Genomic DNA, 25695 nt, shown 5'->3' with positions numbered 1-25695 from the left:
TGGAGGGTATGGAGTTATCTAACCCCTGAGCCAATCCCATATAGGGAAGTTTTTTTTACTGTTTAATGTTTTATTGTGTTTTTATATATGTTGGAAGCTGCCCAGAGTGGCTGGGGCAACCCAGTAAGATGTGTGGGTTATAAATAGTAAAATTGCCATTTTGGAATAGGACGTCCCTATTTTTATTGGAGAAATATTGAAGGGTATGCCAGCCCTGCAATTTGCATCCCTCCTCCACTGGGGAAATCCAATTATTCTCTCACATAGTATATTTGTTTCTATTAGGATGACTTATTTTCCACTGCTTGTGATGTTTAGGGAAGTTTTTAATGTTTGATCGTGTTTTTAGTATTCTGTTGGGAGCCACCCAGAGTGGCTGGGTGAACCCTGCCAGATGAGCGGGGTATAAATTTATTATTATTATTATTTATTATTATTATTCTTTAGATGGGACAATGAGAAGAGGCTGGTTCACTCTTCTGAATTACAAACAGCAGCAGCTGAACTTTTCAAACAGCACGCAGCAAATAGTAGAGGGGATAGCAGAAGGCATTTTGGATCAGTTCAGTTTCTTGTGTGTGATTACACAGTATGTGATTACGAAGTCACATGTAAAGTCAGCCACAAGGTTTATTGGGGCACACTTTGAAAAGTACTTTATAGTGCTGCACTTAGTGAGTTTAAGTGGGTCCTTACTGTTTGTTTCATGGTTTATATCTAGGAATATGTTTTTTGCATCGCTTGGAGCAGGGGTGTCAAACTCAAATTCATCGGGGGCCGCTTCAGCAGTTTGGTCACCCTCAAAGGGCCGGTTGTATCTGTAGGACTTACAGTACAGGAGAGAAAGGTTCAGGCAGCCGTTGGATCTGTCACATCACAGGATGGCATGCGCTCAATATAAAAACAAGTGGAGGTTTCCTGAATGCATGTAAAGTGGAGGTTTCCTGTGTAGAACGGCCGGCGCCGCTAGAGGGCAGACGTTCTCTGGCTTGTAGGCTGCCGCACATGCGCTGAAGAGGCGGCGTTCTTGTGTCAAAAAAAAAAAAAGCAAGAATAAAAGGTGAAGGCTGGCGGCCGGCGGCAGCTACACGGGCCACATGACGAGGTCTGGCGGGCCGGATTCGGCCCACGGGCCTTGTGTTTGACACCCGTGGCTTGGAGTCACCATGCTGACTGGGATTGATTGGAGTAGCCAAAAACATCTGGAGGTGTAATATGTGCAAAGCCCAAGATGTATGGGTTGCTTTGAAAGTTTAAGGTACACATTATACTTTTAAATACAGTGTGTACTTTCGTCCTCTCTTCCCAGATCATCTTTTTCACTGATACCAGCCCAGGCTATAGTTGCAAAGAAACTGAGAACTAGTCAGTCAAGTTGTGTTGGCAATGTTATGCTCCAAGAGGGATTTATGAGTTTTTGAAAAGCTGCCTCTGGGAACAAGAACAGTTGGGAAGTCTTTCATCCTATTTTTAGAGTTTCTCCCTCTGTGTGGGGAGCTGGCTGTGAAGACTGAGAGTGGACTTTGTTGATTTTAGATGCCCGGGACACACAACGTAGTTGGACACTGCTTGGTAAATGAAGAGCTTTGCTGCAGAGTTTTTTCCTTGCTCAGTTCCGTACAAACTGGAGTTCCCGAATTACCATAAATCCTGGCATGGACCAAGCTGTGGTTAGGCCAGAGCACTCTGATCTGGCTCCAAGCTCCAGATTTCATAGCCATGGAGGCTGAGAGTTGCTTACGAGTACACTCCAGGAGTGCAAGATTCTTAAGAGACAAATTGTATGTGATGGTTGCCATTGCCCCTTCAGCAAAATTGGGTTTGCCATTGATTTCCTGTCAAGTGGCGTTAAGGCTTAAACCACAACATGGGTAGGTTACAGGCAGGAGCTGAATCCACTCGCTTCATTTTTCCTGACCCTCTGAAACAGCCTTTCAATATCATCTTTCCGCTGGTGAGATACAATGAGTTGAAGTAATTCTAGGAGGAAACATCTTTAAACTATGTTTCTTGGGGTGGAAGAATTATTGAGAGAGAGAAGGTTCAGACACTTTCAATGGTTTTGTGATTTTAGGCTGCTTTTACTCTTGGGAAGGCCTTGCAAAAGGGTTGTGTAGATCCAATTTGTCAGTGTGTGTGATTGGCACATGAGGATCCACACACTTCTGTTTTTTCACTCACCATTTCGTTGCTTTGCTGCTTCTTGTCATCCATACCACTGGGTGGAGTTTGGTAGAAATATCCTGGGTATGTTTGGGATTTTTCTGTCCTCTCAATCATTCCTCCCCTAGTTATCGTACAAAATTTAAAAGCAGTTTGCTTGGTCTATTTTTAAAATTAAAAATATATTTGTTTTTGCAGAATTGTAATTTAACAGAATTGAGGCTAAGAATGGCTTTTGCTGTAAGGGTTTTAGAAATGGACTGACAGTGTAATCCTATGCAATGTTTACTCAGAAGTAAGCCCTGCTGGGTTCTTACTCCCAGCTTCCAAAATCCAGACTGTCACTATTTTGTGAGTCTGATACAGCTGTATACCAACAATTTAGGTTGCACAATTAAAGTGGATTTGGTGCTTTTGCACACACACAAAAACCCCGCACCCCCCAAAATTCACAGAATGTATGTGGTAAGAAAAGTGATGGGAATGTGCACTGGAAAATGTGGAATAAGGGCAATGGTGGGCAATACCATACAACGTCTGTGCAAACAAATTGGAATGAAAACTCAACAAACAACAGTGTCATATAATCTCCACACAGATTTTGTGCAAACAAAGCAGGATGACTGCTTAATAAATAGGTTGTCTGGAGAAGCACTTGGAACTCTGCAGCTAGTGCAGGCTGGTCCTTCCCTACCATGATGGGATAGAAAGTTGTTAGCATGATCTTTAGTTCCACATGAAACCCGCCCCCCATTTATTTTTATTAATGTTCAGAATATTATGGAACCACAGAAACATGTAAACAATAACAAAAAAATCAATAATATATCCAACTAAAAGCAGGGTATACAAAACCTAAACATATAAAATAATAACAATGATCTGTTCTGATAGTGGAGCGAGAGGTAAAGATAAATAATCAATTCCTCTTTCTGCTCTATAGCTTAAAAAACTGTATTAGTGTGGTAGAGCACTCCACTCCTCAGGTTCAGGACTGAGTGGGAGGAAAAAGGTAAAGGTAAAGGGGCCCCTGACCATTAGGTCCAGTCGCAGACGACTCTGGGGTTGCAGCGCTCATCTTGCTTTACTGGCCAAGGGAGCTGGCGTACAGCTTCCGGGTCATGTGGCCAGCATGACTATGCCGCTTCTGGTGAACCAGAGCAGCACACGGAAACGCCATTTACCTTCCTGCTGGAGCGTTTCCTATTTATCTACTGGCACTTTGACATGCTTTCCAACTTCTAGGTTGGCAGGAGCTGGGACCGAACAACAGGAGCTCACCCCGTCGCAGGGATTCGAACCGCCAACATTGCGATCAACAAACCCTAGGCTCTGTGGTGGAAAACTCATTGCCAAACCCCCAAATCTGACAATTACCAGATTGCATGAGAGTGTTGGGGGGGAATCGGGTTTGGGAGGATTTTAATTTTAGCAAGGTGCTAAGAATTCCCCCTTAGAACTCATTGGCATGCATATGCACACACCTATTAGAATGCTGCCATTTTCAGGGGGTGACATCTAAATGTGTCCATCTACTTGCACAGCAGGATTTCCCCTTCCTCTCTTCCACCTGCACCCTTAAATTGTGTGGGACCTTCCAGAGTAAATGGGGGTTTGAAGGTTGGAGGGGAGAGAAGAGGAAGGAGAAGTACTATTGTGTAAGTGGAATCCCATTCATGTAACATTGGGTATCATCCAGAGAAGTCTGTTCTCCCCCTTTTTGGGCAGGTGGCTTTGCGGGCAGGACCTGGGCCTCCCTGGTAAACTGGCCTATCGCAGGCCGGATCGTATTTCTGCTGCCAAATGGGCCAATGGCGGCTGGAGTTAGTGGGACCAACCAACCAATTGCGGCCCTTGGCGCCACGCTCAGGGGAAGTTTAAATGCCTGGCTGGCAGGGCTTTTCTGCCTTTCTTTCGCTGCGCCCGTTCTCCCACCCACCCACCCTCCCTCAGATTAGGGTTTTTCATGGATGGTTTGACCTTGCTATGGACAATGTCAGCCACCTAAATTTTCAGAGGCCAGGCAAGAATTTTTTCCACTTGATTAATTGGCACCACCACTTGGGTTATCGCCTACCTCGTAGCAATCGTCACAACTTTGTAAGGCAGATAGGCATTGGGTAAGCCTAGTCTTGGTTGGAGGTGAGGTGGTAGCCTCTGCCTGCCCCTCCATGGGTAAGGGTATCCTGTTAAAAGAATCCAGGAGGAGTGGCTCCTGTCCGACACCCAGACGCGGGCTGGGGCCATACTACTCCTTCAATGGGGACCACTTGTGGGATGCCCCGATTTGACGTAGGGTGTGTGTCCCCCCCCCCGGCCCTGCCATCTTCATCCTTAGAAACACTCCCAGCAGATGGGCATGAGTGACATGTGCAGTTGCTTACCACACTGCCTATGTCCAAACCTCACATCTGTAACCAATAGAGTTGTGGCCTTTTTTTTATTCTAAATCAATATCCTGTGTGGTGTCTAGTTATTTGCACCTTAGGGAACAGGGTGGTCATGGAGCCTCAATATGCAAATGAAAAGCTGATAGTCTATGGCTGTGTACATCCTCCATACATTTAAAGGACATCATTTCACCCCAAAGAATCCTTCTGTAGTTCATTAAGAGTGCTGGAAATTGTAGCTCTTTGAAGGATAAGCTGTGGTTCCTAGGATGATTTGGTGTTTGTGCTTTAAATGTATGGTGCATGCAGCATTCTTTGTGGAGAAATGTCTCCATGAAAGAGTTGTTTCTCTCCAAATATTGGGCTTGAGGCACCTTTTTCTCAGTCAATTACGTTCTTCAAATACAAGCAGATACCCTCGCTCCAGCTTCTCCCAACGATAGCATCTCACATGAGTGTACATAGTTCTTTATTTTGTTATTTGCCTACAAACTGTACCCCAGAAAACTTGGTGAAATGAGGGAAGGAAACCAGATGGAAACTGCTCAGTTTGATAGGAGCAGGAGAGCCTGTTTGCTCTGTTGCTCTATTACTAGGTTTCATGTTCTCATTCCAGATTTTTTTTTTCTTTTCCAAATGTTAGAGGCAGAGGAAGGGCAAAGTCTCTGGAAGGCCAGGATGATGGCATTTGTGCTGATGAATGTGGCAGATGGAATGAGCAATTTCTATTTTAAGATTGCAGGAAAAGCTTGGAGCTGATCCCCAGAGGCTGATAAAGGTCCAACAAGTGTCTAGACAGCTCATACCTCCCCAAAAAAGATAGGCATTTCTTCCTTTTCCCTGCTCCTCCACTTTGCAGGGGAGACACGGAAGACGAGGATGTTATGCTAGACTCACCATTAGCAACTATGCAGTTTTTAAAAAGTAGGGGTACCCTGGGGGAAGGGGTTTGTTTTCATTGGGACCACAGCACACTGGGAGGGAAAGGTTAACCCTATCCTCCCTATGTCACCTAGGTCCTGATGAAAGGACCCCATTTGTTGCTATTAACTGCCAGCTGGCAGGAAGTGGAGTGCCTGGCTTTTGGCCAATGGGGGATGAGTATTTCCCTTGCATTGAGAACACTGCCCCCCACTGTTGTGGTTGGGGAATTGCTGGAGCAATACAGTTCGGCAAGGGAAGACGGTTCTCATGTATGGCAATGCGGGGGAAGGAAAAGACTTGGGGTATTTGCAGCAGGTCCTTTGGATATATCAGCCCCACACTCACTCCAGTTATTTGAGTGGAGGCTGTTGTTACCTATCCCAATTTGACGTACCCATTTAGGGTTGTAAGGAGATAAGTCTTGGTACTGTGCTCAAGCTTAGGACGTTCTTTGCAGAGTAGTCCCTTTGTGTGCAATATGTCCTTTCTACGTCGTTTCACGTTACTGGAGTTGCCCCTTGTGAGGGCTAGGTGTGAATGCCATGAGACGAGAGAGAGGACACACACTAAGCAGCTGTCATCTGAGTTATGGTCTCCCTATGTGGGGTTCGCATCAACAATGGGGTTGTGGCCATGGGCTGAAGGGATATAGGATGTGGCATAAGTGTGCCCCTTTCGTGTGCTGACCAAACCCCCTTTTCAGCTTTTCCATGATGGTAACTGTCATGCTGTTGGTATCCCTATCAATAGCCCAGGAGGGAACTTTCTCCTTCACTCTCTCTTCTCTGCTTTTCCCTTTTTAGATCCGTAAAAGAAGCAAAGCATGCCGTGGGGGCTTATGGGAAAATGATGAACTGGTAACCATCAATGGGAAATCATGTGCTGGCCTCTCACATGCCAGTGCCATGCAGATCATCGACTCCTCAAATGGCATCCTCAACATTGTTGTTAAAAGGTAAATGATAACAGCTGTTGGCTTTTGGTGTCAGCTGAGCTCGGTGAAAAATGCTGTTAAGGTAGCACAAACTGATTTTGATTAAATGATCAATGTAATTATATATGTGGCTTGATATACCTTCCCAGCTATGCCTGTCCTGTGCTCCTACTTCAATCCAGAATGCATGCAAATGTCATACGAAAATTACTCCCCCCACTAACAGTACAGGGACTCATTTTCATTATATGTAGTCTGTTTTTTTAAAAACCTCAGAATGACTCATATTAAGCTTCTGGACATGTTGGACATTCAGAGTGTGACCAGGCTGGCCTGTTTAAAAGAAGATGTCAGATGTGTAAGAAAAGCTTTCCTGCACCGTATTCCAAGTGCCTGATGTCTCTTTTAAGCCACAGCTGTCTTGCCTTCTAATACAGCATTAGGACACTAGTGATCCTAGAGGCCTGAGCGGGTGTTGCTTTGACATGCTATTATTGCACATTCAGTAGCTGAGAGCCTGGTTTAAATTTGAAGCCAGCTACATGGAATGCTGCATGGGTAAATTCTTGCTTGCTCAGCACTTAGTGTAAATAGGATCAGTGTAATAGCATCATGTATCTGAGTTCTCATTCTGAAGGCTTATGGTTACTTTACTGTTATATTTTTTATAACTGCATTGGAGGGTAGATATCAAGAATATGTGAGCCAGGTAGGTAGGTAGGTAGTTAAATAAATAAATAAATAGATACATTGATCAACACCACGCCAAAGACTTATATGAAAATGTGGGAAAATAAGATAGACACTCTTGTGGAGATTGTTAAGCAGTTATAAAACAAAAGGCAAAAGGTTAGGTTAAACAGTTTTCATATTTCAGGAAAGTTAGCAATGCTATACCCAAATAACCTGTACCAAGACTGTTGCTATTTAACTTATATATCAGGAGTAAGACGTGGACAGTGAGTGAGGAGAGAACCCCTGTGGGCTTGAGTCGTCTTCTTTGAATGCAGCTCCTTGTTGTTTTGCTGATAAACAGGCCACCATGGCTGCCCTCTGGAAGCATGGAGATAAGCTGTTCAACAAAAAAAAGAAAAAATTCCGCTGAGCTAATGCAAACGCTTGAGTGAACCAGAGCAGCTCTTTAGATCCCAGCCACTCGGCTCAGTCAGCATGAGCCCCACTGGAAAAACTCATGGCTGTCAACTGAGCCTTAGTTTAAAGTTGTATTCCTGGCAACAGTGCCTACATCATCACTAGCAGTGCCAGTGCAGCCTGTATGGCCTTTTGGCAGCTTTCTCTGGGCTGGAGTATGCTTGTGGGCCCTCTATTAAGAAAGATGTCCAATGTGTAAAGAATTTTATTCTGACACAAGGTCAACGTTAATTAAAGGATAAGTTGGACCCATGGGACACTGCCATGCATGCTCATTTGTATAAAAATCAAGGTAGTTAACAATTTTCTCATTTATCAATTGTATGCAGTTAGCAGCTTCTTTAAGTGTGTCACAACAACGATAAAGCATAACACTGTAGGCTTAGGCAATTTTGACCATTTTCACATAAGGTGGCACTATTTATTTTTAAAATGCATTGATCTGATCCTAGATCATCTGGTACTTGCCCCTCCTGTTACTTGCATGTATCTCAGTGGTGAATGTCAGATTTTGCACACACGAGAGGCCATGTTTAGTCCCCTGGCTCTCCCGTGAAAAGGACTGTGGATAGCAAGGCTGGGAAAGACCTCTGGTTGTTTGCCAAAACAGATGTGACCCAGGATCAGATTTCCTGATTACTTTCTTTAAGCAGCAGTGGGGAAGGAGGGTGCTGTCTTTTGGATTGGAATCACAGTGCTTAGAAAGGAGGCGTTGACACATTTTCCTGGGTGCTATCAGTGTCACTTCTTAGGTCAAAACTGGAGGCCCTGGTTGCTGCTTTAAAGAGAAAGAAAATGTTGGGAAATCCAGTTCTTCTCTCCCATGTCATCTGTATTTCAGCCTTGAGACATTGGAGAGTACTGCAAATCAAAGGAAACTATTAGCTAGAGTGACCAATGGCCTGACTAGATGGCCTGGTAGATAATACAATCTACCAGACCCCAAACTTGCATCCTAATTCCTTGAGAAATTTCATTTCAAGTTGGACTTCTAACTTTAAAAGAATTTTCTCAAGAAATTAGGATTCACTATACGAACTTGACAGAGACTTTATCAAGTTGAGATGCGCTTTTAATCGGTTTTTCTGTCAGAGTATGTATATTGTGTGTTTACTGTTTGTATGGTGTTTTGTTAATTGAAGTATTCTATAAATCACGGGTGTCCAACCCGTCAATCGCGATCTACTGGTCCATCCCTGCGAGGTTTTGCTAGATCACGGTCGATCGCTGGCCCCCTTACGGCCCCGGCCCCTCTCCCTGCACCAGCGTCTATTGTTGCAGAAGGGAAGCTGGAGTTTAGAAACGGAGGCAGTTATCTGGCCAGCGATCATAAGATTAGTGGCTGCTTCTGTTGCTCCCTCCCTCAGAAGAGCTGCAAAAAAGTCCCTGCCCCCCTAAAAAATGGGACATTTCCCCTCCCCCCCAAAAAGGTGAACAATTTTGAACCCCTAAAAAACAGGGGTAGATCACTGCCAGATTTTAATTTTGAAAGTAGATCACAGTCTCTCAGGAGTTGGCCACCCCTGCTATAACTGTTATGTAGTTGTAGTTTTTTGTTTTGTTTTGTTTCTTTTCTGTGTGGGCACACTTATTATGCACAGTATAAGGCAGCTTCATATTTCTCTTTCGTTAAGAACTAGCTATTCTCCAAGCATCCAAGGGCATTGTGCATTTTCTTTGTTTCCCATTCAACACCATTCTTGCCGGGTTTATTTTTCTTAAAAACTATTTTATAGAAGACTGATAAATATCAAAATCAACAAACGAATAAATTTATATCTCACTTTTCTGATAACTGAAGCTAACAAATGATGGATAATTATGTTGAGACCACACTCTAAATAATATGCACAGTTGCAATTGCTTAACCTAAAAAAGGAGCTGGAAAAGATTCAGAAGACGGCAACCAAAATGAACAAGGGGTTAGCGCAACTCCCCCGTGAGGAAAGGTTATATCATTTGGGGTGTTTTAGTTTGGGGGGGGAGTGAGCAAGTGGAGAGATGATAGAGGGGTATAAAATTATGAACGGGGTAGTGAAAGTTGATAGAAAGATCCCCCCCCCCTTCTCAACTTACTAGAACCAAATCCTGTGACAAATTAATCTTATTGGTATACTGTTTTGAGGGCTTTTAGGGGGCCTTTATGGACAATCAAACAGTGTCAAAATTTTATGAAATATAGTGAAAATAAGATACAAAAATGCATTATATTATTGAAAAATGCCATGCAAAAATGTGCAGATTACATGTGTATATTAGGTGTTGTTCCAGGTGATGAATTTTTATGAGGACTTTATTTACCGTAGTTTTCCATGTATAAAACTAGATTTTTTTCTTTAAAAATTATGCTAAAACGTGGGAGTCATCTTATACATGGATAGTGCATAGGGTGGGCATTTGATTGGTTGCTGCCTTGGCTGTCAGTGGCTATTTGGCGTGTTATTGGTTTCTGTATCAAGGGCTTGTGTTGATTGGCTGCTGCTGCAGCAGTTGGGCAGGCGATTGGCAGCTTCTGCCGGTAAGGGGACAGATGAGAGGCGGATTTCACGCCACGTGTGGGTGAGTGATTATCAGCAATCCCCCCTAAAAAAAGCTCAACAACCCTGAACCATCTCCCCCCCCCATTTTCTTAAATTTGAGTCCCCCAAAATAGGGGGCACCTTATACATTGGGGGCGTCTTATACACGGAAAAATACAGTATTTTTATTCTTTTGCGAATCAGTGTGGAAAATTGAACTTAAGATTAGAAAAAGGAGAAACAGAGAGAAACTGAAACTAACAGATTTACCCAGTACTATTAACTAATAATAATAATAATAATAATAATAATAATAATATATTTATTTATTTATACCTTGTCCATCTGGCTGGGTTTCCCCAGCCACTCTGGGCAGCTTCCAACAGACTATTAAAATACAATAGTTTATTAAACATTAAACGCTTCCCTAACAAGCCATATTTCATACTAAGAGGTTAAACTTCTTCATGAGAGACCAATGGATGCATAACTAGATACCTTTCCGATTTTTGCTTAATTTGTATGAGTGGCCTTCTGACTGCAATATATAGGAGGTTGGGGATTCACTCTCTGTATCTTCATTAGCCATTGTGTGACACATTTTCATAATTTCCTAACCATAAATTGACTTTGGTTCTCAAAAGAGCTATATTGGAGATTCTGCACGGGATCCACATAACTGCATGAAATAGTCATCTGCTGCTTTGTGTGTAACTGACCCAGAATCTCTTATTTTATTTTATTCTTCTTTCCTACAGGGTGCTTAGTGGGAACCCATCCGTTGAGGGGCTCCTGCGTTCCCCTTCCCCCAGGCAGCTGCAAGTGCCCTCTCCAACTTCACCGCTCAGCCGGGCCTCCCAGTTGCGCAGTCCTGAACCGGCCGTTCCCCCTGCTGCCCTGGAACCTGAGCAGCAGCCCCGACGGCAGCAGCCCCTGGAGAACATAACCTCACCCCCTGATAGCGAAGCGTACTATGCCGAGACCGACAGCGACGCTGACAACATTGCCCAGGAAAAGCACCGGAGAGCTCGCAAGAAGAGCCCCCGTTCTCCCCCAGGGGGAGCAAACAATAAAGCAGGCGAGCCGCAGGACGAAGTGTCCCTTTCCGAGCTGAGCGGGTATGACAGCACCCCCGAGGCAACAGCGCAAGCTGCAGAACGTGGAGAAAACCTCAGCGGCGTGGCCAAGAGGGAGATAGTGTGCCAGCCAGGAAGCCGCACTGACACCCCCTTCTCAGAGAGTGAAGCTTTGCTACTGCAGCCACCCTTACCTGAAGACAGAGAGCCTTCCCCAGAAGCTATGCTCCTCCCACATGCAACTAAGAACATTCGAGCAGAGCGGCACCTCATCCCCATGATAGGGCCTGTGGAGCACCCCGTCGATGAAGACCTGACCACCACCTATGCAGAGAAAGCCAAACAAGCCAGTAAGTGTTCCTGGCAGACCTGCTTCCCTTTCCCCTCTCACCTCTTCCCTCCCCGCCCCTCTCCTTTTTGCAAATTTCAGCTTTTCTTCATGCATAATTTGGATTTCCTTAGTGCAGAATTTTAAGGAGTACACACAGCTCCAGTTATAATTCCGCATTGGTCACTATTACCTTACTATTATCTTCTTTTGATAATTGTATTGGCTCAAGTTACAACTCAGGAAACCTGAGAGCTCTGTTAACTGCTTCTCCACCTGAAGTGCAACAGACCCTGATCCTTGCTTTACTACATTTATGTCCACTCGACTTCTTCAGTCTGTGGAACTGGGATTGTTACAGCTGCCACATAATACTGTATTGGCCCGAATATAAGCCACACCTGAATATAAGCCACTCCCTTAAATTTCCGCAGGCACTCACACCCATTCTGTTTAACCGTATGTCTGTTTCAGCAGTGATATCATAAAAGTCAATTTTTGTAAGGTTGCGATTTTAAGCCGCACTTTTCGTGGTCGGAATTCGGGGGGAAAGTGAGGCTTATATTCAGGCCAGTACGGTACTTGTTCCACACCTGTAAGAAATCCATCTTTTATTGTGGTGGCACGTATACTTGGGAACTCCTTGCTTATTGACATCAGGTTGGTGCTGATGTCAGTTGTCTGGGCTATCCTATCCAGACATGCAGAATTTACATGCCATATTTCATTTTAGCTATTGTTGATCTTAATCATATTTTGACTATTCCAATACTCGTTTATAACTGCTTTATAGCAATATTTTTTAATGTTTTACTTGATATTGTTCTAACCACTTAGAGGTGTGTTTTATACATTTTGCTAAATATATAAATGTTTGTGTATTCCTACACATGGAAAGGGACAACAGTATGAGAACTAGCTTTCAAAACTACCTTTGTCAGGCACAAACAATGGTCAACCACATGTCAAAAAAAGCCTCGCCCAAAGTCTAGTTTACTGTTGAAAATTTAGATCTTTGAGTCTTCTTCAGAATCTTCCTGGGGGCTGCTGCTTTCGCTGCCAAATGATGTTATGGCCCTGCTTCTGGGATGACCTCCAAGTTGCAAGTGGTACTCCTCGTAGATTGCAGCTGGCCTGACTCATTTAGCTTGCTGCTCAATGATACAATGCCTTGAATCGGGTAAATGATGTCAGCAAAGGGGCTCTGGATCAGTGGTGATTTCTGCTCAGTAAGTGAGCCCAAGCAGTGACTCAGCAAGATGACAGCATTGACTTCATTTGTTTGGGTGGGGCGTAATGAACTTAATGCAGTTCCCCTGATAAAACAATAAAAATCAAAGAAAATGTGACGATATGCATGCTTTACAATACAATTTTATATCAGGTGTAGATCATATCTAGTCCAGAATCCACTTTGTTCAGATATAACACTAAACGATGGTTTGGCATTATGTGAATGATCCTCATGCTCACATGCTCCCCTTTCCCTCCTCCTGTGGTGCAGCTGTGAGGTGGTGACCAGAAGCTTTCAATTCCAGTTTTTTAAAATTCTATGTGGTTACCAAATCTAGGCAAACTGTGATTAGTCTCAACCTATGGTTTAGTACACAGGTAGGCAAACTATGGCCCAGGGGCTGGATCCGGCCCAATCACCTTCTAAATTCGGCCCGCGGATGGTCCAGGAATCAGCGTGTTTTTACATGAGTAGAATGTGTGATTTTATTTAAAATGCATCTCTGGGTTATTTGTGGTGCATAGGAATTCATTCATTCCCCCCTGCCAAAAAATAGTCTGGCCCCCCCACAAGGTCTGAGGGACAGTGGACCGGCCCCCTGCTGAAAAAAGTTTGCTGACGTCTGGTTTAGTAGAACAATCCATCCCCACCCCCCAAAAAACACAGTGGTTTATGAATTTGACTTGTTTCTCTAAACAAGAGATAACCGTCAGTTATTAAAAAATGGAAGTAAAAGCTTCTGATATTTTAATCACTGTGCCAGAGAAGGAGAAAATGAGAAGGAACCCAAGGTTCACTCATGTAACACTAGACCATAGTTTAGTGTTATGTCCGAATCCAGTCAATGAGTTATATCAGTTAAATTGTCATCTGAGTGATATCTGTACATGCACTGTTGATCATTGATGCTAGATTTCAGAAATGATACTGTTGTTTACCATATTTTCCCATGTATAAGACTAGGTTTTTCCCTAAAAAATAGTCAAAAATTAGGGGGCATCTTGTACAGGGATAGTACTGAGCGTGGACTGGCGATTGGTTGTTGCTACAAAAATAGGGGGTGTCTTATACATTGGGGGCGTCTTATAGATGGAAAAATAGTCGGTTTTGAACTGTTACATGCAATTCACAGCAGCCTTTCTTGCGTTTTTCAATGTTTGGTTTACTGGTATACACAGCCTGCAATTCTAGTGTTGATTTATTCACCTTTTCCCCTTATTTTGTGGATGAACTTTTATACAGCAGTAGCAGTAGCTCCTTCACCTTTTAAGTATTTGCAGCTTGGGAGGGCTCATTGCTAGCCCCTGACCTGCCACCCTTGCTTTACACAGTTGCCACCCCAAGCCTTTAAACTGTGTGGAGGCCTACCAAGTTTCCCTATTTGCAAGGCCATTTCCCCCAAACAATGCCCACCAGCCCACACCTGACATCATATGTGACATCAGGTGTACAGCAGGTAGAGATGTAGCTGCAGACAGCAGGACTGGACCTCCCCCAAGCACACCAGCTGATTCACCAGCAGTTCAATTCTGTTTGGTTTGGATGTTTTGGAAGGGAAACTAACCAGCACTACCAAACCTTGTAGAAAGTAGGATTGAACCCTGTGTGCATCACTTGAGTGGGACAGCCCAGCTGCCAATCACCTGACTTCACTTTAACACTTGTCAAAGTGGGGGAGATTTTATTTTATTTTATTTTATTATGAATCAAATTTCAGAGTCAAGAGCTGAGTGATCTACACTGCAATCCTAAACATACATATGTATGTTTAGTCAGAAGTAAGTTCTGTGGGACTTACTAATAGGTAAGTCAGGCAAACCTAAATTGCCAGCCCAGGAGCTTTAGCCACCTTAGATGGAGGATTTTTCTCTTTTGAATAATGCACAGCCATGAGGCCAATGCTGAGCAAGGCACGGCATGCCCAGCTGTTCTCTGCTATTTGATAGTCCTAGCAGTGGGTGAGCAATGTCTTGCATCATGGCTTATTTTCATAGGCAGAGTCAGAAGGGTCCTAGGAAGGCCAGATTATTTCCTATGGAGCATTTCTGAGGGTGCTATAACTAAAGTATTCTGTGTTGTGGGGCAATCCCAAGGCAGGTGGTGCTATGACTTTTTTTAAAAAAAATTTGGTTGCTACAGTGAGGGCGGGACGCAGGTGGCGCTGTGGGTTAAACCACAAAGCCTAGGACTTGCCGATCAGAAGGTTGGCAGTTTGAATCCCCGTGACAGGGTGAGCTCCCGTTGCTCAGTCCTTGCTCCTACCAACCTAGCAGTTTGAAAGCACGTCGAAGTGCAAGTAGATAAATAGGTACCGCTCTGGCAGGAAGGTAAACGGCGTTTCCGTGCGCTGCTCTGGTTCGCCAAAAGCGGCTCAGTCATGCTGGCCACATGACCCAGAAGCTGTACGCCGGCTCCCTCGGCCAATAAAGCGAGATTAGCGCCGCAACCCCAGAGTCGGTCACAACTGGACCTAATGGTCAGGGGTCCCTTTACAGTGAGGGCAGCTCCTAATGTGACACACTTCCTCCTCCTAAACAATTAGCATTTGCATGTAGGAACAATAATCTGAAATCAGTTACTTTTTTTCTTTAAAAAAATGTGTACACACACATTTTCACACACACCTTTACTTTCCTATGTGTACAACTCTGAGGAAGCCTCAGCCAATCTAGCCTTCCTAGGCTGTCTGTAAAGAAGAGGACCAGTGAACATACAACACAATCTGCTTTTGTTTTTTTGTTTTTTATAAGATATTTATTGAGGTTTTACAAACACAACACAATCTGCTTTTGTGCTACTAGTGATCTGGGAATTTTTGCAATTGAAGTGTGCCTGCATGTTTTTGGCACATGGGTTACACATATAATACTTATCTGTAGTTATACTTTGAAGAGCGCACCATTCATTCCCCACTCCTCCAGTCCTGAGCTGTAATGCAGAAACAATCCCTCAGCAGGAGTAGGGAGAAAAAACACCCAACTACTGTTGATTCATTCTGGACTGAGGTTGAATCCCGGGGGAAAAAACCTGTTTCTGGGGGGCAGGGTGTGGGGGACTCCTTGGTCCTGAACGGGGTAACTCTGCCTCTGAAGCACCAGGTATGAAGCCTAGGAGTAATTCTGTACTCACAGCTGTCCATGAAGGCACAGGTCCAGGGTAGCTGTCTATCAGCTGCATCTGGTATGCCGGCTGAGACCATACCTGTCTGCACACTGTCTCACCAGAGTGGCACATGCCCTGGTTATCTCCTGTTTAGACTACAGCAACATGCACTAGGTGGGGCTACCTTTGAAGATAGCTCAGAAACTACAACTAATCCAGCTAGACTGGTGACTGGGAGCGGCCCCCGGGAGCCTATAACACTGGTCCTAAAACATCTACATTGGCTCCCAGTTTGTTTCCGAGCATCATTCAAAGTGTTGGTGCTGACCTTTAAATCCCTAAACAGCTCGGCCCTGTATACCTGAAGGAGCATCTCCATCCCCATTTTTCAGCCCAGACATAGAGATCCAGCTCTGAGGGCCTTCTGGTGGTTCCCTCATGGCAATGTGGTTACAGGGAACCAGGCAGATGGCCTTCTCGGTAGTGGCACCTTCCCTGTGGAATGCCCTCCTGTCAGATGTCAAGGAGATAAAGAACTACACAACTTTTAGAAAACATCTGAAGGCAGCTCTGTTCAGGGAAGTTTTTAGTGTCTGATCCTGTTTTAGTGTCTGATACTTTTTTGTTGGGAGTCACCAAGAGTGGCTGGGGCAGCCCGGTCAGATGGGTGGAGTATACATTCATTCATTCATTCATTCATTCATTCATTTTTCTACTAGGACACAGCTTAGGTGGGCACACACTGTTTTCCCTGTATTGTTCACACAGTACATTTGTTACTGTGGCTGATACTTCATGCACTCAATTATATGTAACACTCAGGCCTAGATGAGACAGTTTATTTATGATTTTTTTTCATTAATGGCAGTCTGAATCATGAGAACTATATACAGTGGGAGGGTTGTTTCCCTCTCTGAAACATAAAGTACACTCTGAGTATTTGCTTTTCTTTCATGTTTGATGTCGTTAAATCAAATTGGGGGATGAAGGTTTTATGGTCATATCTGCAGGGGTTGGACTAGATGACCTTTGGGTGTCCCTTCCAACTCTACAATTCTACGGTTCTATGATATTTGGGCAGGGGGAGCTAATCTTGATGTTTATTTTGCTCAAGGAGGCTTGGTTTGGTCAGAATCGAGTATAAACCTGCAGAGATAATGAAAAATACAATACTTTTGTTAAATGGGCTACCACAACCACTAGAGGGCCATGAAAATGGGCTTATTAGACTCATCTACCTATGTACTATCTGGAACCAAAGTGGCACATTGGTTGCCAGATATGATTCCCAACCTCCCAGCTCTTCCACCCCACTAGCATATCAAGCAACCCCACCCAGCCTTGTGGACAGCAGGATCTAGAAACAATCTAGATTAAAAGCAACGTGCTAAGGATGAGCATGAATAATTCTGGATTGGGAAAAACTCAATTTTTGTTCTACAGACTAGTCAGTGTATGCAAAGTCTGTGTTTTGTATCCAGAGACCTATGGTACTTGTAGCCAGAGGAGACACTAAAGGAGCTTTATTGAAAAACAGTCTATAAATCAGCTATTGGCCTGCCCTCCTTCTGCATCTATCTTTTTCTCTCATCATTCTGGGTAATTCTTCTACAGTTCCTTCTTCCCAAGCATGAAACTTTGGAGTCTTATTTCATTCCTCTCTTTATTTTTTAAAAAATATTGTATATAAGTTACTGCCATTTTTGACTTTTTAAATATTGCTAACATTCTCTTTTTGTTCCCTCTTTTTGAATACTACTTAATGGTTTATTTGCTGGCTTGCCTACATTTCATCTTTGTTTAACCCTTTCTTCATTGACTGCTTTTTTCTTTACTGGATTCAATTTAAGCTACAATACTACTTTTTGCTTTTAAATCCCTTCACTCTTCCCCATCTTTCTCTTTTGCCCTACATCTTTCTGTCAATATGTTCCTCTGCTAAACCTTGAGTACTTCCTCTGTTTGACATCACTCCACTTTGCTGTCCCTTGTCTCTAAAAATCCAGACCTCCTGACATTCAGCCATCTCTCCCCCTTGAAACAGGGCTTAGACCACATTCCAAAAGAATCTCACTCTTCTCCCTTCATTCTGCCTTCTGTGCCCCTTCCCCTCTCCTTATAGCGGTATCTTTTTTTATCTGTTCTATTTCATATACACACTGAATCGCAGGGGTGGCTAACCATTTTCAGGCAAGGGCCACATGGTAAATTGAGTGTGACCAAAGCAAAAATGTAGGTATGGCTGAAGTAGAAAATTAAAGCCCTTTTAATAACTTCCCCAGAATTCCCATTGCATATTTATTTTATTTCTTTGTTGTTTATTTAACTCCCTGCTTCCGTCCAAATCCTTCCCTTCGTTTAATTGTCCCCCCCAAAAAAACCCCATTTATCTCTATCTCTTCTTTCCATCAACAAACTCTTCTCTTTATGAAACCCCAAATCATTTTATCTTCTTTCCATCCAAAGTGAATCCATCCCCTTCCTTAATCATTCTCTCCAATTAATTCTATTTGTACAACATCCAGTGACTAGCTATTCAGGCATAATGATAAACAAGTAATAATAAGCAGTCTGTTTACAGGGTTGCCAGCTTTTGATTTCAAAAATTCTGGGACCTGGCTGAAGTCAGGGTTGGGCCAGTAGAGCTTAGAAGATTTGCTGGGTCCAAGAGAATAACAATAGCTTCCTATTTATTTTTTTGTAACATAGTTTATGTTCATTTTCATCTTTAAACTGCTTAAATGGTTGCGTCAAGATAGATCATTGTCTACATTAGACATATGACATGCAACAATTACGTAAAAATAAAACAACAAAAAACACTCAAATAAACATTTCGGAATATATAAACATAGTTGCATTGAAGTTTATATACCAAAATCATTATAATTATTACAGATATGAAACGATCTGTAGTAATGTTTATTGGTTAGATTGGTGACCATAAGTAAAAGTATTTTGTATCAATAATGATTTGAATTTATGGGGGGGGGGGAGGAAATATGTATAAAATATGTATTTCCTTCACTCGACTGTGCTGTAAACTCTGGGTACTGTTCCACCATATACCTCATTATTTGTGTAATCAATAAAGTCACACCGGACTGCATTCTTCTGCAGTTTTTAGCATGGCATTGAGGAGCTGAGCAGGGAAAGTGGGTGTGAGGGCAGTCTCTACTGCTGCTGTAGCTACTTCCTCTTTCATCTGATCTTTCTTCTGCTGCCATGCCTTCTTGAGCTCTGCGGAACTTGTGGAGGGCAGCTATGGTGAAGCTGCACACACAGTGCACGCAGGGGCCAGCAAACCTTTCCAGCAGGGGGCTGGTCCACTCAGACCTTCTGGGGGGGCCGGACTGTCTTTTATAAAAAAGAAAATGAACAAATTCCTATGCCCCACAAATAACCCAGAGATGCATTTTAAATAAAAGCACACATTCTACTCATGTAAAAACATGCTGATTCCTGGACTGTTCGCGGGCTGGATTTAGAAGGCGATTGGGCCGGATCTGGCCCCCGGGCCTTAGTTTGCCTAACCATGCAGTACAGCATGTCTTATGTGTCACAGAGTGTGAAATGGTGTTCTCTGGTTCATCTTCCATTTACTTAGAAGACATCTGAAGGCAGCCCTGTTTAGGGAAGTTTTTAATGTTTGAAGTTTAGTGTTCTGTTGGGAGCTGCCCAGAGTGGCTGGTGAAACCCAGCCAGATGGGCGGGGTATAAATAATAAAATTATTATTATTAGTAGTAGTAGTAGTAGTAGTAGTGGTAGTAGTAGTATACAGTGGTACCTCGGGTTACATACTCTTCAGGTTACATACGCTTCATGTTACAGACTCCGCTAACCCAGAAATAGTGCTTCAGGTTAAGAACTTTGCTTCAGGATGAGAACAGAAATCGTGCTCCAGTGGCATGGCAGCAGCAGGAGCCCCCATTAGCTAAAGTGGTGCTTCAAGTTAAGAACAGTTTCAGGTTAAGAACGGACCTCTGGAACTAATTAAGTACTTAACCTGAGGTACCACTGTACTTGGTGCCTCAGGACTAGAAATGGGCAAATCTGTTGATTTCGGTTTCTCATCTTTCCCATCTTAAGTTCAGTTCGCCACATCCATTTGAACCGCTGCTTATTTGAAGGAGTGTGTTCAAGCTGGCTTTTCCCTGAGAAACTACATCCTGAAACAGTTGGGGGCATGGGAGGCCTTGCCCTTGCTGGATGGCACACCTGGCCTTTTATGGGCAGGACATAGAATGTGCCCCGGAACACATCTGCTGTTTTTGAACAGGCTGGGGGATGCTTTGGGGTCCAAAGGACCTTCGTGGTAGCTTCTTCTTGTTGTTTTTAAACACACACTCACTCTACCTTGCACATATAAAGGACATGCAGCTGCTCTTATTCTCTAACCTCTTATATTTGGCTCTCTGTGTTCACTGTGACAACTGCCGTGGAAAAATTGTTTTGCCTGCCAAAGTTCACTCAACTTTGGCTATATTGAGAATGTGTTCTTGCTATACTGCATCAGTTACTCTTTATGGATCATATGTAAGGATCTGAACAGGGTCAAAATGAATAGAGCATGATCTAGCCAACCTTAAGCACGTTTAAATCCAATAGATTTTGATTGAAATGATGTAAGCACATGTGATTAACTCTGCAGCTGAAATGCATGAGACAACCAAGTTCTTAGCTTTGCTGGATCATGCGCATAGTGTTTTGTAGGAGTTAAAAATTCAGCAAAGCACAGGACATCATCTGTTCTGTAAAACATTTCAATCTTTTTCACTTCAAATTCAAATATCTCACCAATAGAAATCTACTGACTGGGTTAAAACTTGATAACACTCATCATATTCTACAGGCTCAATATGTTTTTCACTCCTGTGTCTACTACATACACTGATTCACACACTGCTATATATACTTCATGAAAACATACAGATCACTCTCTTTCAGCCTTTATCAGAGAACCTTTGCCTTTATCAAATACCTGTTGATCTGCTATTGCAGTGAATTTCTGTTGGTATGGACAGACTTTCACAATTCGTCCTGTACTATAAATAGCCCAGCCTTTGGAGTTGTTTGCTTTGAGGTTGTACTGCAATGTTGCTTAATCTCTGGCTGATGTAAAAAGTGGTTCATATGACTATGTCATTCTGTAAAGGTTATTTGTTCTTTATTTTCAATGGGGAGTGAGATTGAGCTGCAGAGAACTTAGTTACATGGTTAAATAAACTGCTGCTTGCATGGACCTCCCCTTCTCAGGCATTGGCACGGTCTAGATCTTATACTAGGACAAGGGGTTTCTATGAACTCCAGTAACATGCTGGAAAGTATTGGAGATATTAGGCAGTCCAAAACCATCCCATGATGCTGCTCCACTTGCTTTCATATGAAACTGGAAGGGAAATGAGGCCATGATGTGCTCCTGGTTCACATTGCAGTAATTTCAGGTGTTCTTTATAAAATCAAAGCTGCTTGTTTTGAGTAGCTGTGTTAAATGGAGGCCCTGATGTATATGGCAGCATGTGTCACTTTGGCAGTAGTCAGAAATACACCAGTAAGAAGAATTTGGTGCTTTTGGGAGGCAGTGTATGTCCAGCCAATATCACACAGTAATGCATGCAGACATTTTTGTGACAAACAGTGCAGTAGACACCCTTACACCTTCTCCCCCTGCAAAGTTCATGATGGGAAATAGTGGAGGAACTACCTGTTCCAGAGAGAGGAAAACACCTATTACACCCTTTCCTTATCCTGATCTCACAATGGATCCTTGCATTGTTCCGGCAGCACATTGTAGCAGGAAGAGCTGGGGCTATATACATTTTACCTTTGCTGATAAATTTCAGTCTTATAATTCTCCCATCAGCTGGGTTCTTCCTTGGTGATTCCATGTTACTTTGCCAATTCAAATTTATCTCTCCTTAAAAATCTCATACTCAGCTACAGCTGTTAGAACAGGGAGCATGTTGATAATTGTGTAACATCTGGAAAGTGAAGCACCACTAAGGGCTCATCCATGCTTACTTTTTTGCCACTTATCTAGGCACAGATCCGGGCTTTCCACGTCCAGGTCCAAGCAGGTGTGTGTGTGTGTGGTTTATCTTTCTTCTTCCCCTGGCATGCTTTCCCTGGGGAAAGCCATGTTTTACCACTGATCAGAGCAAGTTGCAACCAGGTTTTCCATGGATTGTCATTTGCTCCAATTCAGAAGCAGATTGTGGGTTTTCCTGGGGCAGACTGGGACATTCTTCTTAGCAGTTTAGGAATAGCCTGGGATCCCACATTCCGTTGTGGCCACCTCCTGATGTTTTAAAACAAAGGAAACATAACTCCAAGATGGGATACAATCCTCTTTTAACTCCAGTAGGCCAGTTGCCCAGGGTCCAACTAAGATATGAAGGCAGTCATGTTTGTTTGTTTTATTCACATGTCTGCTTCATTTCTGACTAATTATTTAGACATGGTTTCAGGCCAGAGTCAGTCTTGGTTGCTCTGAGGGGATGTTACCTGTTGTGAGAAGGGCAAGCAGACTGTGACCTTGCTTCTCCTGCTTGATCTCCCCATGGCTTTCTGTACGATTGACCATGGCATCCTTCTGATCTGTAGAATGGGCATTGGGAAAACTGTCTTCAGTTTTCTGTTCCTACCTGGATGGAATTGCATTCTACAGAAAAGAGCAGGTTCACAGCTTGCGGATGCTGCTGGATTCAACAGTGTCAGTGGAGGCTCAGGTGGCCTCAGTGGCTCAGAGTGCCTTTTTCCAGCTCTGGCTGGTTTGCCAGCTACAATTTAGGTCCAAGCTACCCCAGGGATCACCTGAACCCTTATATCCCAGCTCAGTCACTGAGATCAGCATCTCTGGTTGTTCCCCGAGTTGATGAGGCTCATTTGGAAACAACAAGAAACCAAATCTTTAGTGATCAGCCCAGTCCTTTGCCAAAAGAGATTGAACAGGGTTCAGCCGTTTCAACTTTTGAACGCCTGCTGAAAACTTTTCTGTTCTGCCGGGCCTATGCAGGCATCCTTCCGCAATGGTCAATTGATGCCTGTTTTATACTTTTAAATGGTGATGAATGGCCCATCTCCATTTGGAGAAATCTACACCGATGTTGGGACGCGGGTGGCGCTGTGGGTAAAACCTCAGCGCCTAGGACTTGCCGATCGCATGGTCGGCGGTTCGAATCCCCGCGGCGGGGTGAGCTCCCGTCGTTCGGTCTCAGCTCCTGCCCACCTAGCAGTTCGAAAGCACCCTTAAGTGCAAGTAGATAAATAGGTACCGCTTTATAGCGGGAAGGTAAACGGCGTTCCGTGTGCTGCTCTGGTGCCGGTTTGCCAGAGCAGCTTCGTCACGCTGGCCACGTGACCCGGAAGTGTCTGTGGACAGCGCTGGCTCCCGGCCTCTAGAGTGAGATGAGCGCACAACCCTAGAGTATGTCAAGACTGGCCCATACGGGCAGGGGTACCTTTACCTTTACTTTTACACCGATGTTATCCTTTGTAAATGACTGTATCAGAAAAATGCCATTTGTGAAGCATGCCTGAGAATCAGGAAAGATGACAGTGTTTTTGGATTTAGTGCCTTCATGCTCAGTGACTCAAAGAGTCCCCTATCCTGAGCGCAAGTGTGGAAACATTTGTGGCAAGGGACATGTCCTATTTTAAACCCCATCTATGGGAGGAGGATGGGAAGTGGAGCAAGTGTTTGACAGTTGACAATGTCCATCACACTGTTTAGTGATGATGCCTGGGGGGTAAAAATAGAGAGAGTTACCTCATGGCTTTCAGCAGCAATGTCGAGGAGACAAAAGAGAGGCTTTAAAAGGCTAGTGGAGCTGCAGGCAAAGGGCCTGGGCTCTTTTAAGGTTTTGGTTCTGCTCCAGAAGGGAGCTGTTCTGCTTCTCCCTCTGTTTATGGAGAGCTGTGAGTTAAGGGTGTGTGACATGCCCTTCTCTCCGGGACTGGATGTTGCTTTCAAGAGCTTGGACCAACCATATGCAGGTACCAGTTTATTTTGCATGCCAAACTTTTGCAAGCCTCCTCACAGACAGAGGCTCCACTTGGCATAAGGGGCTTTGCTTTCAGATGGTTTGTGGAAGGAAGCTGTAGATGAAAGGTAGCTGAATTTTTGGACAGTAGGAAGTGGAATGAAGAGAACCAGCTGGAAGGGGCTTTAAACCTCCTGTCAGTTGTGCAGTGACTAGTTGCCTGATGCGATCACTAAATTATAATGGCCGTAAAGAAGGTAAAACAGTGCCGATGAAAAGAATTGGTGGTTGATTCAGGACAAGGAAAAGGAAGCATGCCTTCAAAAAAGATGCACAGTGATTTTATGGCATCCGCTCCCACAAAATATAGGGGTGACCCCTTGGGGAGGCTTGCTCTGGAGGGTGACTAGAGAGGGTGACTCATGGGCGAGAGAGAACTCATTGGCTATTAGTATTGATGGCTACTGGGGATCTCCACATGCAGAGGTGAGGAGGGCAGACAATGCTGTCTCCATCCCTGAGCTTCTTGGAAACAGCTACCTTTGGAAAAAGGATGCTGAACTAGATGGATCCTTGGTCTGATCTTACATGATTATTAAACGCAGAAGATTTCAAGTTTATTGGAATTTCAGCTATTGTTTCCATTGTACTTTGTACATTCCGTTATTTTTTATGAGGTGTATAGAGCCCTGTCGGTATCTTCAGCACCTTCTGTTCCCACAGATTTGTCTGTCACTCGTCTTGACCTTCAGTGTGCCCAACAGTGGAATGGATAACATTCCAGAACAGCCTGTATCTCAGTGGTTGTGCCTCTAGAATGGATGGAGCAGCAAAGGCAGGAGAAGGAGGGGGAAAATGAGAGGAGGCTGAAGCAGGAAGTGCTGCCTTTTCTCTTAGGGCATTTTAAACATGGCATTAAAAATGTGTTTGAGACTCCTTCCTATTTATTTTTTTAATGTCTCCTATGAATACTGTTCATGCGTGATGAGGGAGAGACAAGAAACGGAATGTACACGCCGACTACACTGGAGTTAATTTTCATTAAGAATCGTTTTACAGTCAATTTAAGTCTCGCACGTGAAAATGTTTCACTATGGTTATCTTGGACCATTGATTAAATGTCAAGAAAAATCCATCGGAAAAATATTTTCCCCCGTTTTTATTTTAAATGTTTTCCATCAAGTTACCCCCTCAGATTCCAGAAACTCTTCAGCAGAGAAATGGAGATGGATGATAGCCTTGACTGCAATTGACAAGGCATCATTTTCTTCTTTAAGGTGATGAAATGTGTTTGGAATCGTGTATCCGCTTGTGGCTCACATCATGTGCTCTCTCCTTGCAGCACGCCCTTGGCTTGTTGTCTACTGACCTCTCCCCCCCCCCCCACTCATCCCCACTTAAATTCTCTCTGTTACAAACACACATACTATGCTTCTCTGTGCTGGAGTAGAGGACACGTGTGCTCGAGCAGCACATCCAACAAAATGAGGTGGCAGAAAAATACCGTTTCAGATATCTGCAAATGGAAGATCATATTTTTACATGCTGCTTTACATTTATTTATTTGTTTGTTTATTTATTTGAATTTATATACTGCTTGATTGTAGGAGGGAAAGAGTCAAAGTGGTTTACATTCTAATAGAAAACTAGCACAGCGCAGGAAGGGGGCTACTTGAGCAAAAAATCATAGAATTGTAGAGTTGAAAGGGACCTTTCACTTTGGTCTGCCAGGGGAGGAGGTGTTTCCTCTTCCTGGAAGCTATTTGTGGGGGATCATCTCAAAAGTCGCCCACCTGGAGCCTGACATGGTACACCCTACTCAACTCTGCATGCGTAGACCCAGCCTCAGTCCTATGAAACCTGTCTTGGGCTACCACAGGCAGTGGGAAA

At 43.7% G+C, this 25695-nt stretch overlaps 1 protein-coding gene across 1 annotated transcript in view; it reads left to right on the top strand.

Annotated features, from left to right (window-relative positions):
• The window catches only part of SYNPO2L (synaptopodin 2 like), a 40538-nt gene that overhangs the window by 9741 nt on the left and 5102 nt on the right, over nucleotides 1-25695 (top strand). The window contains exons 2-3 of the mRNA XM_053388007.1: nucleotides 6281-6432; nucleotides 10841-11508. Of these exons, the coding sequence (XP_053243982.1) occupies nucleotides 6281-6432; nucleotides 10841-11508 (820 nt within the window). The remainder of the gene's footprint in view (nucleotides 1-6280; nucleotides 6433-10840; nucleotides 11509-25695) is intronic.

The sequence above is a fragment of the Podarcis raffonei genome, chromosome 5, assembly GCF_027172205.1.
Source record: "Podarcis raffonei isolate rPodRaf1 chromosome 5, rPodRaf1.pri, whole genome shotgun sequence".
Taxonomy (NCBI): domain Eukaryota; kingdom Metazoa; phylum Chordata; class Lepidosauria; order Squamata; family Lacertidae; genus Podarcis; species Podarcis raffonei.
The sequence above is the reverse complement of the archived record's forward strand: the minus strand, read 5'-3'. Positions and strand labels throughout refer to the sequence as shown.